General features: G+C 33.9%; 2 protein-coding genes across 3 annotated transcripts in view; one reads left to right on the top strand and one right to left on the bottom strand.

Moving 5' to 3' along the window:
- The first annotated feature begins 7804 nt into the window (after positions 1–7804).
- Positions 7805–14025, top strand: LOC107689253 (pyridine nucleotide-disulfide oxidoreductase domain-containing protein 1). Its single transcript, XM_016487193.1, has 12 exons — positions 7805–7834; positions 7920–7970; positions 8294–8413; positions 8493–8621; positions 8699–8772; positions 9454–9623; positions 10002–10087; positions 10181–10283; positions 10385–10497; positions 12465–12587; positions 12675–12812; positions 13662–14025. The coding sequence occupies exons 1-12, from the start codon at positions 7805–7807 to the stop codon at positions 13908–13910; spliced, it is 1386 nt and encodes a 461-aa protein (XP_016342679.1). The 3' UTR covers positions 13911–14025.
- An 890-nt stretch (positions 14026–14915) lies between these two features.
- parp11 (poly(ADP-ribose) polymerase family member 11) overlaps positions 14916–17396 on the bottom strand; it is a 5179-nt gene continuing 2698 nt past the window's right edge. For both annotated transcript variants that reach the window (XM_016487175.1, XM_016487176.1), the window contains exons 4-7: positions 16747–16819; positions 16533–16666; positions 15759–15916; positions 14916–15672 (exon numbers count right to left, since the gene is read on the bottom strand). In XM_016487175.1, coding sequence (XP_016342661.1) covers positions 15416–15672; positions 15759–15916; positions 16533–16666; positions 16747–16819 — 622 coding nt within the window. In that variant the 3' untranslated portion in view covers positions 14916–15415. The remainder of the gene's footprint in view (positions 15673–15758; positions 15917–16532; positions 16667–16746; positions 16820–17396) is intronic.

Genomic DNA, 17396 nt, shown 5'->3' with positions numbered 1-17396 from the left:
AAAAGTGAAAGTAGCGTGCAAATATGGTTAAATATCCCACAACCATTAGAAAAGACCCTGCCTGACACCATCTGATTGGATGCAGCACCTCACTATATGATTTTTGATGAACACGCTGATACGTTAATGCACACCAACATCAAGTGGTTGCATACATCGATTATAGCCATAAAAGCCACGCAATTTATGCACCATACTAGTTCATTATAGACCTCTGACAATGACTGGTGCTTGATAAGGACCTCTGCAATCCATACAAAAACACATGTACTATTCATAAAATTGAGGAGGTACAAAAATGGCAGAGAAAACAGACAACAGTACACTGGTAACAGTATAGGGAGCAATTCTCACTATTAACCAGTTGCTTATTAGCATGGCTATTATTAACATATTGGCTGTTTATTAGCACTTATAAATCACATATTCGGCATGAGCATATTCTATATCCCTAATCCTACCCACTACCTAAACTTAACAACTACCTTACTAACTATTTGTAAGCAGCAAGTTAGGAATTTATTGAGGGAAAAGTCATAGTTAATGGTTTGTTAACAGCGAGAATTGGACCTTAAAATAAAGTGTGACCATTACATTCAAACCCTTTTTTCATTGACTCTTGCACTTTACCAGACATTTACCTCAGCTCAAAGTGAAAGATAAAGATCTAGAAGTAAACTTTGACCTGATTAACTTTCAGATTATGAACTAAGACTGGTAAAACACTGGAACCAGCAGACCGCTTTAACCCGACTGACCAGTTAATAGAAGACAGAATTTGAGAATGCTTGCATTCTTGTAAATATTTTGAGTGAGTTGGAGAAAATATTTTGCATATTGTGCTGTTTCTGCAATAAATTTAATATGAGCACCTCCCATATAATAATAATAAAAATAAATAAAAAAATAATAATCCAGCCAACAGCAGCTATTATGCCTATTATTAGAACCTTGGCACAATTTTGTTTGAGTGAAAATAATTGTTTTAGTATTTTTATTATTTAGTAAAAGAAGTTCTTATTAAAGAAGTTACACTCTTAAAAATAAAGGTGCTTCACGATGCCATAGAAGAACCTTTTTGTCTAAATGGTTCCATAAAGAACCTTTAACATCTGAAGAACCTTTCTGTTTCACAAAAGGTTCTTTGTGGCGAAAGAAGGTTCTTCAGATTATAAAAAGGTATGAAAGAGATGGTTCTTTAAAGAACCTTTGACTGAATGGTTCTTTGTGGAACCAAAAATGGTTCTTCTGTGGCATCGCTGTGAAGAATCTTTTGAAGCATCTTTATTTTTAAGAGTGTATTTAATGTCTGCTGTTTAATGCTACTCTGTTTTCTGTATAGCATGGTGTCTCTTATCTAAAATTACAATTCTAAAATTATGAAATCATTACTAAATTATAACACTAGCTACTGAGCATCTTGTAGCAAAGAGAAAAGTTTTCCTCTCGATATCTGATCAGTAAATCAGTCCCTGGAGAAAAGAATGGTTCTTACTCTTAAAAATAAAGATGCTTAAAAGGTTCTTCACAGCGATGCCATAGAAGAACCATTTTTTGGTTCCACAAAGAACCATTCAGTCAAAGGTTCTTTAAAGAACCATCTCTTTCATACCTTTTTATAATCTGAAGAACCTTCTTTCGCCACAAATAACCTTTAGTGAAACTGAAAGGTTCTGCAGATGTTAAAGGTTCTTTATGGAACCATTTAGACAAAAAAGGTTCTTCTATGGCATCGTGAAGCACCTTTAATTTTAAGAGTGAATGATATCTTACTATTGCTAAATTTTCATTGTGACTTTAAAATGATGAGGAGGAGATCATTTTGTTGGACTGTTGGTTTCTGTTCTTATGCTGTGGAATATGTGTAAATTTTTTTTTTTTTTTTTATCCAACTTTTATTTGATTCAGATGGTGTATTGCAGTGTACTGTATGTACTGTACAGTATATGCATAACAGTGATTTCAGGTAACAGAAAAAATACTGTTCTGAGTGAAAATGTTAGAGAAATATTTCAGGTTTAAAGTATGTGTTATACAGCTCACAAACAAAAAACAAAACAACACAACACAACACAACAACACAACACAACACAACACAACACAACACAACACAACACAACACAACACAAAAACAAAAACAAAACAATAGTGGCACAAAAAAACTACTGTGAAAATGTCTCGTCTTTTGACACCTGTTTCAATTTACAGCTACATTTTGGCCAACTCTAAAAAACATCTCTGTCATCATCAGGTACTTTCATTTTGTCCATGTTTGGACTGTCAATCACATGAAAATATTCGATTCATTTTTCCTCTTCCCTCTGACGGTGAACATCCACCGGATGTTCTAATGTGGTTGCTCTAATAAAAAGATGTTATAGAATAGATGTGATATATAAACGTGGAGGGGCCAGCACATGAATCAATCGAGCAGAAAAACACATGTCAGTGCCATTTCACATAATGACATAAATGAGAGATGGACAGGTAAGGCCTAATGAAAGTTTCGGACATACATTTTCACAAGACGGGCATCTGTAATGATAAATTAAATACCATGCACAATAATATCTGAAGAAAAAAAAATAGCACTATCATGTTTTGTAGTTTAGCATGTAGTGTCAAACATAAACATGTTCACAATTGTCATTAAAATTATATCTGAAGCTAACAATCTTAAATATTTTCATATTTTATGTACACAATATATTATTTAAAAATGTTATGTCGATTTCGAGGTCAAATATGGCCTGAGCAAATACAACACTAAGCACTTCATATCATTTCCTCTGAAAATATACATCCTAATTATCCTGACTTTGTTCAAAACTTGTTTTCACCCTGGTGTGACATCACTTCTACTCTGATCTAAGCGTATCAAACAGTCAGGGTGTTTCTTGCATTAATATAACAGGAAATAATAGGACTGGCTGCGGTCACGGATAATTTGGCGGTTGATATATCTGTCATAATGACGTGGGTGTCCACGAAGAGGTTAAAGGCTACAGCCACTGTTCAGTGCAGTTAATATGGCTGACATACAGAGCCATCAGATCCATTACGTACACAGACTAGACAGAGAGGAGAGGATAGCTTGAGTTCAAGTGTGACTCATTTCATGTGGATAATTAACTGATACTTTTAATTAGTGCAATAGAAAGTTAGTTAATAGTGTGTTATTTTGTCCTGTGCAACTGATGTTTCATATCTCATGCCTGACTATTTATTTATTTATTTATTTTATTTTTACAGTGTACTAAAGTACTGATAATATAAGGTATCTACATGGGTTAAGGTTAGGTTTAGGGGTAGGTTGAGGGTTTTTACTATAATTTCTGCAATTACTATAATAATTACACCGTACACTGTACAATATTTGACTGTAAATGTACATGTGGAACAGGACTGCAAAATAAAGCGCTACCGGATTTTCTTTTAAGCATTATCTTTTTCTCATATTTTTTCTGATAAATTGCACATTTATTTATATAATATAAGTAAATCTTATCCCTGTTGAAAAGACCAGCATTGCTGATTGTTGGTATGTTGTGTTCTGGATTCTGTTGTCTTAATAACCAGGATTCTTAACTAGTTTAACCAGTATTTTATTTTTAATTTTTTTGCAGGCGAACACCCCTGTAAAAAAATAAGTACACTTTAACATACTTTTAAAAAGAGTGCAAATAATATAGGCCTACTTGAAAAAAATAAATAATAATACTCAAGCGGGAAGTGAATGTAATATTTTTGGACATTTAATTGCATATTATTGCAATTAAATTAAACTGCATGTAGTTTGAATTTAAATTCAATTAGCTTACATTTAGAGTTTATGATGTACGTCTTTATATGTAATTTCATAATTACTTCTATCGCCTTTGTACTGCTATGTATGGAAGAAGCCTGTTTCCGCCACTGAATAAAAAATAAAAAAGGTAATTGCTACTTTTGATCTCACAATTCTGACTTTTTTTCTCATAATTGCATGATACAAACTCGCAATTCTGACAGTTTTTTCTCAGAATTGCGTGATATATATTCGCAATTGCGAGTTAAAATGTCATAATTGTGAGAAACTCACAATTCTGAGAAATAAAGTCAGAATTGCGTGATATAAAACTCGCAATTGCGAGACATAAAGTCGCAATTCTGAGAAATAAAGTCTGAACTGCGAGATATAAACTCACAATTCTAACTTTATAACTCACAATTGTGAGTTTATATCTCGCAGTTCAGACTTTATTTCTCAGAATTGCGACTTTATGTCTCGCAATTGCGAGTTTTATATCACGCAATTCTGAGAAAAAAAGTCAGAATTGTGAGATAAAAAGTCGCAATAAACTTTTTTTTTAATATTTATTATTCAGTGGCAGAAACGGGCTTCCATAGCTATGACAAACAAATACATAAAAATAAAATTACTGTAATGTCATTTCTATTGAATCTTGTATGTCGTGTTTTTGAAAATATTTGTAATTAAATATATTTGTAAGTTGCAATTTATTACATTTTATATTATCACATTAACTTTTTGTAATAGCTAGCACACTTCAAATTCAAGTCCTTTATATGTGCTATATGTGTTAGTCAAAACATCAGTGCATAATGATTTAAAACACATTTTAACATAAAATGTAACTTTAGATTAATAAAAAAAGTTTACTTTTTAAAAGTGTACTTAAATGTGTATGTAGTCTCCATTCCCTCCTTCAGGGAACGAGGGTTACCATACGTAACCAAGACGTTATCAAACCTAAGTCACAATTTAGTTTGGGGACCAATTCTCACTATTAACTTGCTTTTACTACAACTTTTGCCTCAATAAACTCCTAATTTGCTGCTTAATAATGTTATTTGTTAAGTTTAAGTAAAGAGCAGGATTAAGGGATCTAAAAGATGGTCATGCAGAATAAGGCATTATTATATGTGCCTCATAAGTACTAATAAGCTGCCAATATGCATGCTAATAAGCAACTGAATAGTGAGAATTGGTCCCTAAACTAAAATGACAGTCATGAAAGTATATACATATCTTATATATACACTTCTATTTTTCCACAATGGCAGCTCATGTCCAGACCAGTGACAAACCAGCAGGGCCGTTTCTAGCCAATTTGACGCCCTAGGCGAAATCCCTGTTGCCCTCCAAAAAGTGTTACCTTGCCAAAGCACTAACAGAGCCCACTGATCTAATGGCGTTGTTGAGCGCTCCAAATGCAAACTTTGCATGCAACAATCAGGCAGCAATTGACAGCACTCTGATCTAGTGGCATACAGGCATCGTCAGATTGACAGTACTCTAGCCCAATAATGTTGGGGGATCCAGTGGGGGCAGTCATATTTCAGGGTGACCGTGCCACTCTTTATCACAACCCTGCTAAAAGTGCCAGTACGTGCGCTCATTGGCGCCCCTTCAGCTGGTGGCGCCCTAGGCGACCGCCTAGCTCGCCTATGCCTAGAAACGGCCCTGCAAACCAGTATAAACCACCTTTTCAGCAGTTTTCCCCCCTTTTCCCTTTTCCTGAAAAGTGTTTCTAGCTGTGAGTGATGTTTGAATTTAAAGTTGGGGAAAATGACACATGCAGTAAGTGCACATGGAAGATGACACATTGGAAGATTAGCCTAAAGAATTAAAAACAGCATGCCACACATGCAGTTCATTAGGTTAAAATCACCCAGGCATATTCCGAGAAGAGAATATTACCATATGAACTCTCCTGTCTAATGAACTTAAGCTATCCTCATGTCCTTTCTGCCCTTTCTGTTGTGGATCAAATAAGGGGGTTGACGTGTCACATTTGGGGCAATGTTTTAACATGTCTACAGGGCATATCAACATTATCAACATATCAACATTTTCGCCACTGATGCAGTAATTCAGATAACACTTTCACGTCTGTGTATGTTATCCTGATATTTTTTTCACTTGTTTTGACACATTTGACACTCTTGGTTTATTTTCAGTCTGTGACTCATAAAAGCAACACTCTTCAGACATAAAATCAGAGGACATTACATTTATACCATTTCATACAGCTGTAATTACCTGCAGCACTCGGCGTGTGCATCACAGTGCTGATATTTGGAACAACTCTTTTTTCATATGTTATTCATTCAAGCTGCATAATTTATTGCAGGCTTCTAATATTAAAATGTAACCAAATGTATAATAATGTATAATAAATTATAAGTGATTTTTATTAATCTAGTGTTTACTGATGTTTTAAATAACTTTCTCCAAATTGTGAAAAAGAAGTACAGTTTAGCATACTTTTAAAACTAATATGAAAAATAGATATAATAATATACTATTAAATATAAATAATGTAATAATAATCAATTTTAACTTTTTTTTTAAAGATCACATTGCATTTCCCATCAGAATAAATTTATCTTCTGGCAGCCTCTTCCTTTTTTTTTTTTTTTTTCAAACAGGTTTGATATTTCACATTTAAATTTTGAATTCAAATGAAGTAATATTCTTTAAAAGATAATAATGTTTTTGGACACTTGGGGGCCGGGGGGGTGCGGTACAATGCTGTTTCATGCATTCAGAGTTGTTTACACTGTTAAAGAGTTGGATTCTCAGCATGGACAAAGTTTCAAAAAACAATTTGGACGTATGACGGAGTATTTCTTCAAGTTTCTGAGTTTTTTTCGATCGTGGCTCTTCGTGACGTAAATGAGGGTGGAACTCCTTATATGGGCATTTCTCCCGGAAGAACGCGCCTGCGCACGCATCGACCAGAGCAAGAGCGAGATCGCACCCATCAACGGGCTTCATCCGATTCCGGCGGCAGCACTGCACGGAACTTGCTCGGGAAGAATGTCTCCAATCCAAAGAAGTGTGTTTTTGGTTGTAAGGGAAAGATAACTTTGTTCAGCTTCCTAAAGAACCCAATGATTTGCACATCGTTTGATACTGAAAGATGGAGCGGTCCCAGCTATAAAAGATCCCGGTCATGATTCAGAACTAAAGACGGTAAGTGAAACGGCATCAAATAATTAATTAATATTAACATGAGATTGGGTGAAACTGCGTGTGTTATGCCCCCTTTAATTGCATGTTATTTACAATTAAATGAAAATGTATTTAAATTATAATAGGTCAAATTAATAAATTAAAAGTAAATTAAATGCAATTAGCTGAACTTAATTAGGGTCATTTCCTCAGTAAAATCTTTATATGCAATATTAGAATTAATTCTACTGTCTTTGAAATGTGGTTAAAGTGTAAAGCCGAATGTACTGAAAAGCATTTATGATATACTTTTAATATCATTTCAATTACATTTTACAAAAAATGTAATGGTGCAATTTCTATTGACAACATTATCAATGATATATAATAATATGTTATATTAACAATATATTAACTTTAAATGTAATAATATCAAATAACACACTAGTTAAAATTATATTCAAAGACTTACATGTGCTTTGTTAGTCATATACCTACATATAATATAATTAGTGTAGGCTGTAGGTTGCAGACGACAGATTTTGACCTTTTAATATCTTTATAGGGCCCATAAGTGTTAGTTAAGAAGGCAAGCATTCAGATTTTGGATAACTTTGGATAATTCATTGTGATTTTGAGTGTACCTCATTACCAGTGAAACTCTCTGACTTCCATCAGCAATTGTTGCTTTATTGAAAATTATTGTTCAAGCATAACTTTACGACTCATAACACCCCAGTTTGGAATAATAGATACATGTTTGGCAGAAAGTCTGTTTTTTTTTTTTTTTTGAGGAATGGAAATCCAAAGGGATTTGGGCTATTGCCCATTTTTGGGATGAGAATGGAAATCTGCTACTACATAGAGATTTTTGTGAGAAATTCCAACTGCAGTGCACTGTTAATATTTACAATAGAATGATTAGAGCCATTCCAGTCGCTTTGAGATTAATGGTTAATATCTTCTGACAGCCTCACCCTTAGTAAAGACGGTTACAAATTTCAAACAGGTTTGGTATTTAACGTTGAAATTCTGTGTCTTTGTTTAATTAGGAGCACTTTGATTATTTATTGTGGAAAATTAAACTATTTTAAGACATTTAGTGTACGTCCTTAAAAATATTTTATTTATATATATATATATAAAAAAAAAAATACAAATTGTACACACAGATTCCAAATTAGTTAGGTAAAACATGAGGTAAAATGTAATAAATATAATACAATATGCAATACTATACATAAATCAAAAATCTGGATATTGAATAAAAAAAAAGAAAAGAAAAATGTGTATTAAAAAATGTTTTTTTGTCAACAACCTTTCTTCATCTAGGTGTCGAAGACGTTGGAAGAATTCGATATCGAGGAACAGCCCTCCAGTGTTTTAGAAGAAAAGTATCCCAATCTGAAAGTCCTACAATCTGCAGTCAAACTCCTGCGAGCTAAAGAACATGTATGTTAAGACAAACACTTGGTTTATTTTTCCTAAAATATTCTACATTTAATTTGAAACACTCTCTGAATTTCTGCAGCTTTTACAAGCAGAGAATGGTCAGACGTTTCATTATAAAAAGCTGTGTATCTGCAGCGGAGCCAGACCCAAGCTTCTCACCCAAGATAACCCTCATGTGCTGGGCATACGAGACACAGACAGCGCTCAGGTACACTCATTAGTAATGAATAGTATGTGTTTTGAACATAACAGACATGAATGTGATGATTGATGCTATTTTCACAGGAGTTTCAAAAGCGATTATCAAAGGCTAAAAGGATAGTTGTCATTGGCAATGGAGGAATCGCATTAGAATTGGTGTAAGTACCTGAATCGTTAGTATTGATAATACGGGATCTGCAGAGTAAACACACACTCACACACACACACACACACACAAAACAACAACAGTAACACACACCCCACAACAACAACAACACACACTATTAGTCACTTAAATGCATGGAATTAGATTTGTATAGAAATATAATTGTGTATAAATTGATTGTTTGTTTATTTTTTACCAAATCAAAAATGTAATTAAATGAAAGTATATATTCTATAGCTTCATAATTCTTCCATTCCCATTTATTTAATTTGTGTTATTTGGTATTTTGATTATTTTACTATTATCAGTAATGTGAAAAATAATTGAAATTATGTTGGCAAACCAAAGTAAAGAAGAAAAAAACAATATAATATAATGTAATATAATATAATATAATATAATTGTTATCGGTTTAACATTTCCACTACATAATTCCAATTACTCCCATTTGTGCTATTTCAAAATCCATCTGTGTTATTTTGTATTTTCATATTTTGATGATTTTACTACAGATTGATGATTTTATTTATGTAATAATGAAAGCATGTGTAGGTGCATCCAAATCTTTGTTTGGAAGTCTAGGTCCAAATGCGAACAGAACAAGGTAAAAAAAATAAGAGAGAGAGAGAGATGTATTGTGATATTTGATAATGCCTGCTGTGTGCTCCTGTAGGTATGAAGTAGAAGGTTGTGAAGTGATCTGGGCTGTAAAGGATAAAGCCATAGGAAACACTTTCTTCGATGCAGGAGCTGCTCAGTTTCTCATCCCCTCACTGGAGGCTGACAAAAAAGAAAGATCGTTGCCCTGCAAGAGAGCACGCTACACTACTGACAAGACTGGAGGTATGAATTCAGCTTACACACTGGTTTCCACGCTCACACACCGTGAGCACTGCTGCCCTCTTCTGGCAGTTTTGATGGAAAGTAAGTATATGAGTGCAACTGTAATGAAGTAAAAAGGGTAAACCTGTTTTCTCACTAATACATTATAAATACAGTTTTACTTAAATTGTCATAATATGTAGTATGTACACTACCAGTCCTTGTTTGGACACTTGCACTTCTTATTACTTTTTTGTAATAATAATACCATTTACATTGTTCTATTTTCTACATTGTTGAGTAATAGTAAAGTCTTCCAAACCACAATATTTTGTTTAATTACGAGCTGATAAAAAAAAACATAAATTCTGTCAAGTGTGTCATGCGTATGTTTCATAGCAGGCCACAGTGGGGCTTCAGGGGAGCTTGGCAGTGCCTTGGGCCCAGATTGGCATGAGGGGATTGAACTAAGAGGAACAGTGCAGGTTTGTGTCCACAATATTTTCACATTAGTCACCATAACATGGTCTGTGATTGTCACTTTTCACTTATTTTGATTGTTTTCCTTCATTTCACAGAATTCCAGTGGAGTGCATGTAGAATATGAGTGTGAGGTTGACACGATCTACACCCAGCAGGAGTTCTTACAGTCCCAACTCAACACAAAGAAATCTGAATTAGGTTTAATAATAATCATCATCATCATCATCATCTAAATAATAATTAATCTGCAGTGTTTTACAGCTGAAATAAAATAACTAAATTAGTTTTTCTTTTTTTAGGGCTGTGGCCAGCTTATGTTCAGTTAACCAATGGGAAGATTTATGGCTGTGATTTCGTTGTTAGCGCAACAGGCGTTGTGCCAAACACTGATCCTTTTCTCACTGGCAACAATGTAAAAATTTATATGCATTTGAATTGACCCATTTACTTCACTTTTATATTTTCATTTTATTTATGTATTTATTTATTTATCATAAATATAATTTTGGTTATTATTGTATTGATAAATATGGATGTGTAATATTTAGGGTTGCAAAGGGGTGGAAAATTTTATTTTGTATTTTCATATTTTGATGATTTTACTACAGATTGATGATTTTATTTATGTAATAATGAAAGCATGTGTAGGTGCATCCAAATCTTTGTTTGGAAGTCTAGGTCCAAATGCGAACAGAACAAGGTAAAAAAAATAAGAGAGAGAGAGAGATGTATTGTGATATTTGATAATGCCTGCTGTGTGCTCCTGTAGGTATGAAGTAGAAGGTTGTGAAGTGATCTGGGCTGTAAAGGATAAAGCCATAGGAAACACTTTCTTCGATGCAGGAGCTGCTCAGTTTCTCATCCCCTCACTGGAGGCTGACAAAAAAGAAAGATCGTTGCCCTGCAAGAGAGCACGCTACACTACTGACAAGACTGGAGGTATGAATTCAGCTTACACACTGGTTTCCACGCTCACACACCGTGAGCACTGCTGCCCTCTTCTGGCAGTTTTGATGGAAAGTAAGTATATGAGTGCAACTGTAATGAAGTAAAAAGGGTAAACCTGTTTTCTCACTAATACATTATAAATACAGTTTTACTTAAATTGTCATAATATGTAGTATGTACACTACCAGTCCTTGTTTGGACACTTGCACTTCTTATTACTTTTTTGTAATAATAATACCATTTACATTGTTCTATTTTCTACATTGTTGAGTAATAGTAAAGTCTTCCAAACCACAATATTTTGTTTAATTACGAGCTGATAAAAAAAAACATAAATTCTGTCAAGTGTGTCATGCGTATGTTTCATAGCAGGCCACAGTGGGGCTTCAGGGGAGCTTGGCAGTGCCTTGGGCCCAGATTGGCATGAGGGGATTGAACTAAGAGGAACAGTGCAGGTTTGTGTCCACAATATTTTCACATTAGTCACCATAACATGGTCTGTGATTGTCACTTTTCACTTATTTTGATTGTTTTCCTTCATTTCACAGAATTCCAGTGGAGTGCATGTAGAATATGAGTGTGAGGTTGACACGATCTACACCCAGCAGGAGTTCTTACAGTCCCAACTCAACACAAAGAAATCTGAATTAGGTTTAATAATAATCATCATCATCATCATCATCTAAATAATAATTAATCTGCAGTGTTTTACAGCTGAAATAAAATAACTAAATTAGTTTTTCTTTTTTTAGGGCTGTGGCCAGCTTATGTTCAGTTAACCAATGGGAAGATTTATGGCTGTGATTTCGTTGTTAGCGCAACAGGCGTTGTGCCAAACACTGATCCTTTTCTCACTGGCAACAATGTAAAAATTTATATGCATTTGAATTGACCCATTTACTTCACTTTTATATTTTCATTTTATTTATGTATTTATTTATTTATCATAAATATAATTTTGGTTATTATTGTATTGATAAATATGGATGTGTAATATTTAGGGTTGCAAAGGGGTGGAAAATTTCCAGAAACTTTCCAAAAATCCCTGGAATATTCCCAAAAATCCTGGCAAGTTTCCAAAATTTCAGGAATATTTCCGAAATTTACTGGAAATTTTCCACCTTATTGCAACCCTAGTAAAATTACAAGGATATATGTCAGTATTATATGTCCAGTGGTGCTTTTTTCTGAATTTATTTATATATATATTTTTTTCAGTTATTTAAAAATAATAATATATATATATTATAGTATATCATTTTATTTATTGACTTATCAGTATTGTCCGTGCATAACTAATAAAGTTTTAAACATATTATACATGTCTTTTTTTTTTTCGGGTCTTTTTCAGGTAAATTGAGCTACTTTTATCAATGAAATGAACAGCAAGTGGCCCGATAACACCAGAATTCAAGGCTTTTTTCATTTCAGTTTGAATTGGCAGGAGATCATGGTCTGAGAGTGGGCGATCACATGCGGACGTCTGAACAGGATGTGTATGCGGCTGGAGATGTGTGTACTACAGGCTGGGAGCCCAGCGCTCTCTGGCAACAGGTACAGCTGCACCTCTGTTACTGTATTAATGTATAAATTATGTACTGAGGATTGACGTTCTATAACGTCTCTCCTGTTATGTGTAAGATGCGATTGTGGACTCAGGCGCGTCAGATGGGCTGGTACGCAGCACGTTGTATGGCTGCAGATGTTCTGGAGGAGCCGATAGAGCTGGACTTCTGCTTTGAGCTGTTCTCACACATCACCAAATTCTTCAGCTACAAGGTGAGTCCCTTTGTTTGTGTCTATTTCTTTAAAAAATATGTATGCTCTTCTTGTTGGTACCTCGAAGACATTTCAGTAATTGTTTTATTCTCAGACTTAATGCCGAGAATTCAGAATTTAAAAATGGGCTCCCTTTTTATTCACGAGTCACAACTGGAATGACTGAATTTGCTGAATTGCAGTTCAAAAGTAATTTACACAATAGAAACATTATGAAAATGAATATGAGGGATGCACACTCATCAGGAGTGAAAGTGGTGACAAAGATGTGAGGTTTAAAAAAGGGCATTCAATTGTCTCTGGCCACATTAACACACTAATTCACACAATAATACATTCACACAATTCACTTAATAATAATAATAATAATATATATATATATATATATATGTATGTATATATATATATATATATGTATATGTGTGTGTGTAAAAAATAATAAATAAATAAATGTGTGTGCCGTTATGTTTCATATATGTTATATGAAACAAAAGTGCATTTATAAAATGAACAAAAAATAATAATAATAAATTATAAGATCAAATTAAAATAAAGTTAATGTATATACATTAAAGTAAAATATCCATGTTGTCTATTGTTTTTGTAAGTACTCCATATGTTGTATGATAACATGTTTATGGCTCATTTGTGTTTTTGTTTGTTTTGTTTCATTTTTATTGTAAAATAATAAGCCTAATTGCTACCTTAATTAAAGTTCAAAACAATGAATTGAAGAATAATTTTAAGAGCATTCTCAGTGGATGTCACAAAAGTAGTTTTCACATTTGGTAATACATTTTGCAACCATTTAATTTCTGTTTTGTCTTCTTTTTTTATTTATTTTTTTAGGTGGTTTTGCTAGGGAAGTTTAATGCTCAGGGTTTGGGTCAGGACCATGAGCTTCTTGTGCGCTGTACAAAAGGCCAGGAGTATGTAAAGGTGGTTCTGACTGGGGGCCGAATGGTGGGAGCCGTCCTTATCGGAGAGACGGACCTGGAGGAAACTTTCGAGAACCTCATTCTCAACCAAATGGACTTATCCCGATATGGCGAGGAGCTTCTTAATCCTAATATTGACATTGAAGACTACTTTGACTGAATCGTTCTGGTTAGTCAATGACAAAGAGATGATTCATTTATTTTAAAGCTGCACCGTGCAATTTATTTTCTACGAAACTGTTGTTCAAAAATAATAATTGCTTTCAAACACTTCACCAATCTCACACCGGTCTTGTTCCGCAACAGAAAGTCCTACCTCAATCTGTTGCCTTTGGTCGAGGCAATATTGTCATGCTGAGCACGCAAGTAAAGACTTCAAATTTGTTTTCACAGCTAGAGGTGCAGAAATTGCACATTGTATTTTAAAAGAGTAGTTCACCCACAAATGGAATACATAATTCACCTGGTCCATGAACTGAATTTCAAGTCATTTACATTTCATTTCTTAGTCAAGTTTTCTACTGTAAAATCATAGCTGTCTGCAAGGAGCAGACGAAAATGTGTTATTATTCACTAAAAGTCTTCCTGTAAAAACATTGTGACCAGATCATAGAATCAGTGTGTTGGTCTTGAGAATCTGATGACTCTGATTCATTAACAAATTATTCTGGTTTTGTGATTAACTAATTTACTGAAAAGATGCGATTCAAATGAATGGTTTGTTCGGACACAGCTGCATCTCTCATTAATAGGGCAACTGGGGTGGATGTCAAGATTTTCACTAAATAATGACTTAGATTTTGGTTGGCTCCTCATTTTGGTCGTATGGACCACTTTTACTGATGCCGAGTTGCAATTCGTTCATCGCACAAAGCTGGCTTCAGAAAACAGGAACTGTAAAGGACTACTTTTATGTCCTTTTCGAAGCTTGAAAGCTCCAGTTCCAGTTCTTTGCATGGAAAATAGTGACTAGTACTTTGTTCAAAATTTCTAATTTTGTGTTCCAATATGGGTTTGGAATGATAGTGAAGGTGCATAAATGATTACGCTGAACTTTCATTTTTGGGTGAACTATTCCTTTAAGGAACTATGAGCTATTAGAAGTAACCAATGGATAACGCACATTGAGAAACCAAGTAAGAAAAACACGGACACAAGAAATAGCCTATATTGATTGATTCTTTATTTAGAAGTGCCCCGTTTTCACATCATGAGGCTAAAAATGAAGTCCATGTATACTGTAGCTACAGTAAAGTATTGTGTTTAGTTTCAACATGGCACCTTTCAGTTGTTTGGGATACGTGTCTGTTGAGCTCCAACTCCCATAATGATCCTTTGGTAATCAATTCTGTGATCTCAACTCTGATCTTAATTCTTTTTTGGAATGATTTTTGGCCAAGAGTGGAGGGGAAATCATTACTTCAAGTGAGCTTCCGATGGTCTTTACTGTATATGGGTGAAAATAAATGTTAAATTCATTCAGTATAACATTAAATGACTTCCCTTTAAATCCATTAAAACTTCCATTAAAACTTCTATTAAATCCGAAACTTTTGCAAAAATATTTTCCCAAAGACACCTTAGTTCTGCATTAACCTGTATTATATAAACATTCTGGCATTTTACACACATTCTAGGTCTCCCAGCATTCATTTTTAATATAAATTAGTTGCTGCGATATTCAAGCATGTACTCTGGATAAATCTGATTGGAATCAAAGATAACAAAAACTTTTGGATAGAGCGTATCATCTACACAACTATCATGTCTGTTTTCATCCTGGTCATCATTAGGTGTACAGTAATCTTCATGGCCTGTTTTGTACTTCCCGACAATAACGCGGGCAAGCAGCATGACTTTGGTTCCCTGCCTGGTGTTACTGTATTTGTCAGCAAAGGATGCATGTTTTGCAAAGTATGTTCCTGCAAAAAAAAAAAAAAAAAAAAGTTGTTACTACAAGTATTTTATATGTGAAAACACCTAAGAAAATATTATAATCACAGCCCACCTTTGCCATATATGTGTCCCCTTCTTTTCTTGTCTGATAGTCTGCAGTTAAAATTAAATGTGCAAATAGAGTGCACGTTTTTTGCATCTGTGCCATGAAACAGCATTTGCTCTTCAATATCTGATTGTCCTTTTATCCTCATCAACTGGATTTTTTTCCTAAGGATTCAAGACAAGAATTCAGGCAATACATTTTTTATGTAATTTTTATCATTTCACATGCAAGTAAAATGACTATTATAATGTGTAAACATGCATCTGGATCACAAATATTTTTCAATAACTGATTAATTGGAATATGGATAGATTGTATAGAAATATTTTTAATGAAATTATTAATGGAAATTTATATAGATAATGAAAATCCCCATTTAGAATAATGGGAATTAATTTTTTTTGTTTGAAAAATATGGTCTTATAAACAGGTGTCATTTTTGGTATACAAATGATTATTATTATTCATTTTATTTTAAGGTGAAATGTTTTCATAACATTCTTCCAAATCGTCTTAGATGGAGCAAGACATTCTCATTAATTATTAATTGGAATTTATATAGATATGAAATGAAAAACATTGAGAATAATGGGAATGAGAACGCGCGAGAGAATTTGGCATTATAAACTGGCGTCACTTTCTTTATACAAAAGAATAATAATAATAATGCATACATATATACACACACATACATACATGGGTTCATTTTATTTGAACGTAAAACATGTTTTCATGAGATTCACCAAAATGATCCTAGATGGAGCAAGATATTCTCATTACCTACAAAACAGTTCCCAAAGGTCCGTGTTCTGTATTCTTTTGATGGAAATGTTGGGATCATGCAGTAAGCCAACATCCCTGACAAATCTCTCCACTGCCTGATATTCACTGCTATCTTTTCTCAGAGAGATTAACTGATTGAGATAAGAAAACATTTTTTTCAGAGAGAATGTCAGAATATAAATGTAACACTATTATAAGCACTTCCTGTTACCTGATAAGGCTTTTTGGAATCAACATCCTTCCAGCGTGCTGGTGGAGATGAAGAAATCTCATCACATTTGCATCTGTTACACAAAACATATGCAAGGTTAGTTTCACTTTTGTTTCATTGAAAAAGAAACTGACTTGAATGCACCATGGTACTTGACTGTACTTTATGCACATACTTCAATGCATTGTGTATAGGCCTAAAACATTTAGACATAAAGTAACGTCTCTTTTTTTATTTTATTTATATATTTTTTTACTCATTTTGAAAGCGACTTGGTGTGAGGGTGTTTTTAGTAGAAGTATTAAGTCAGTTTCCCACAAAGGTTCACACAGTTGTATTTCAGTAACTATGAATGAGTTCCAAATCCTTCATTTTATGTTTGTTTGTTTCTTTCTTTCTTATTCAATCTCAATAAAGGGATAGATAGACAGACAGACAGACAGACGATAGATAGATAGATAGATAGACAGACAGACAGACGATAGATAGACAGACAGACAGACAGACAGATAGACAGACGATAGACAGACAGACAGACAGACGGATAGACAGACGATAGACAGACAGACAGACGGATAGACAGGCGATAGATAGACAGACAGACGATAGATAGATAGATAGATAGATAGACAGACAGACAGACAGACAGA

This window comes from Sinocyclocheilus anshuiensis, unplaced genomic scaffold (genome assembly GCF_001515605.1).
Source record: "Sinocyclocheilus anshuiensis isolate Anshui unplaced genomic scaffold, SAMN03320099.WGS_v1.1 scaffold882, whole genome shotgun sequence".
Lineage (NCBI taxonomy): Eukaryota > Metazoa > Chordata > Actinopteri > Cypriniformes > Cyprinidae > Sinocyclocheilus > Sinocyclocheilus anshuiensis.
The sequence above is the reverse complement of the archived record's forward strand: the minus strand, read 5'-3'. Positions and strand labels throughout refer to the sequence as shown.

Coding starts and splice junctions, on each gene's coding strand:
- LOC107689253 (XM_016487193.1), top strand. CDS start 7,805: ATGGAAATCTGCTACTACATAGAGATTTTT. Junction 10,088..10,180: donor AACTAAGAGGAACAGTGCAG/GTTTGTGTCCAC, acceptor TTCATTTCACAG/AATTCCAGTGGAGTGCATGT. Junction 12,813..13,661: donor CCAAATTCTTCAGCTACAAG/GTGAGTCCCTTT, acceptor TTATTTTTTTAG/GTGGTTTTGCTAGGGAAGTT.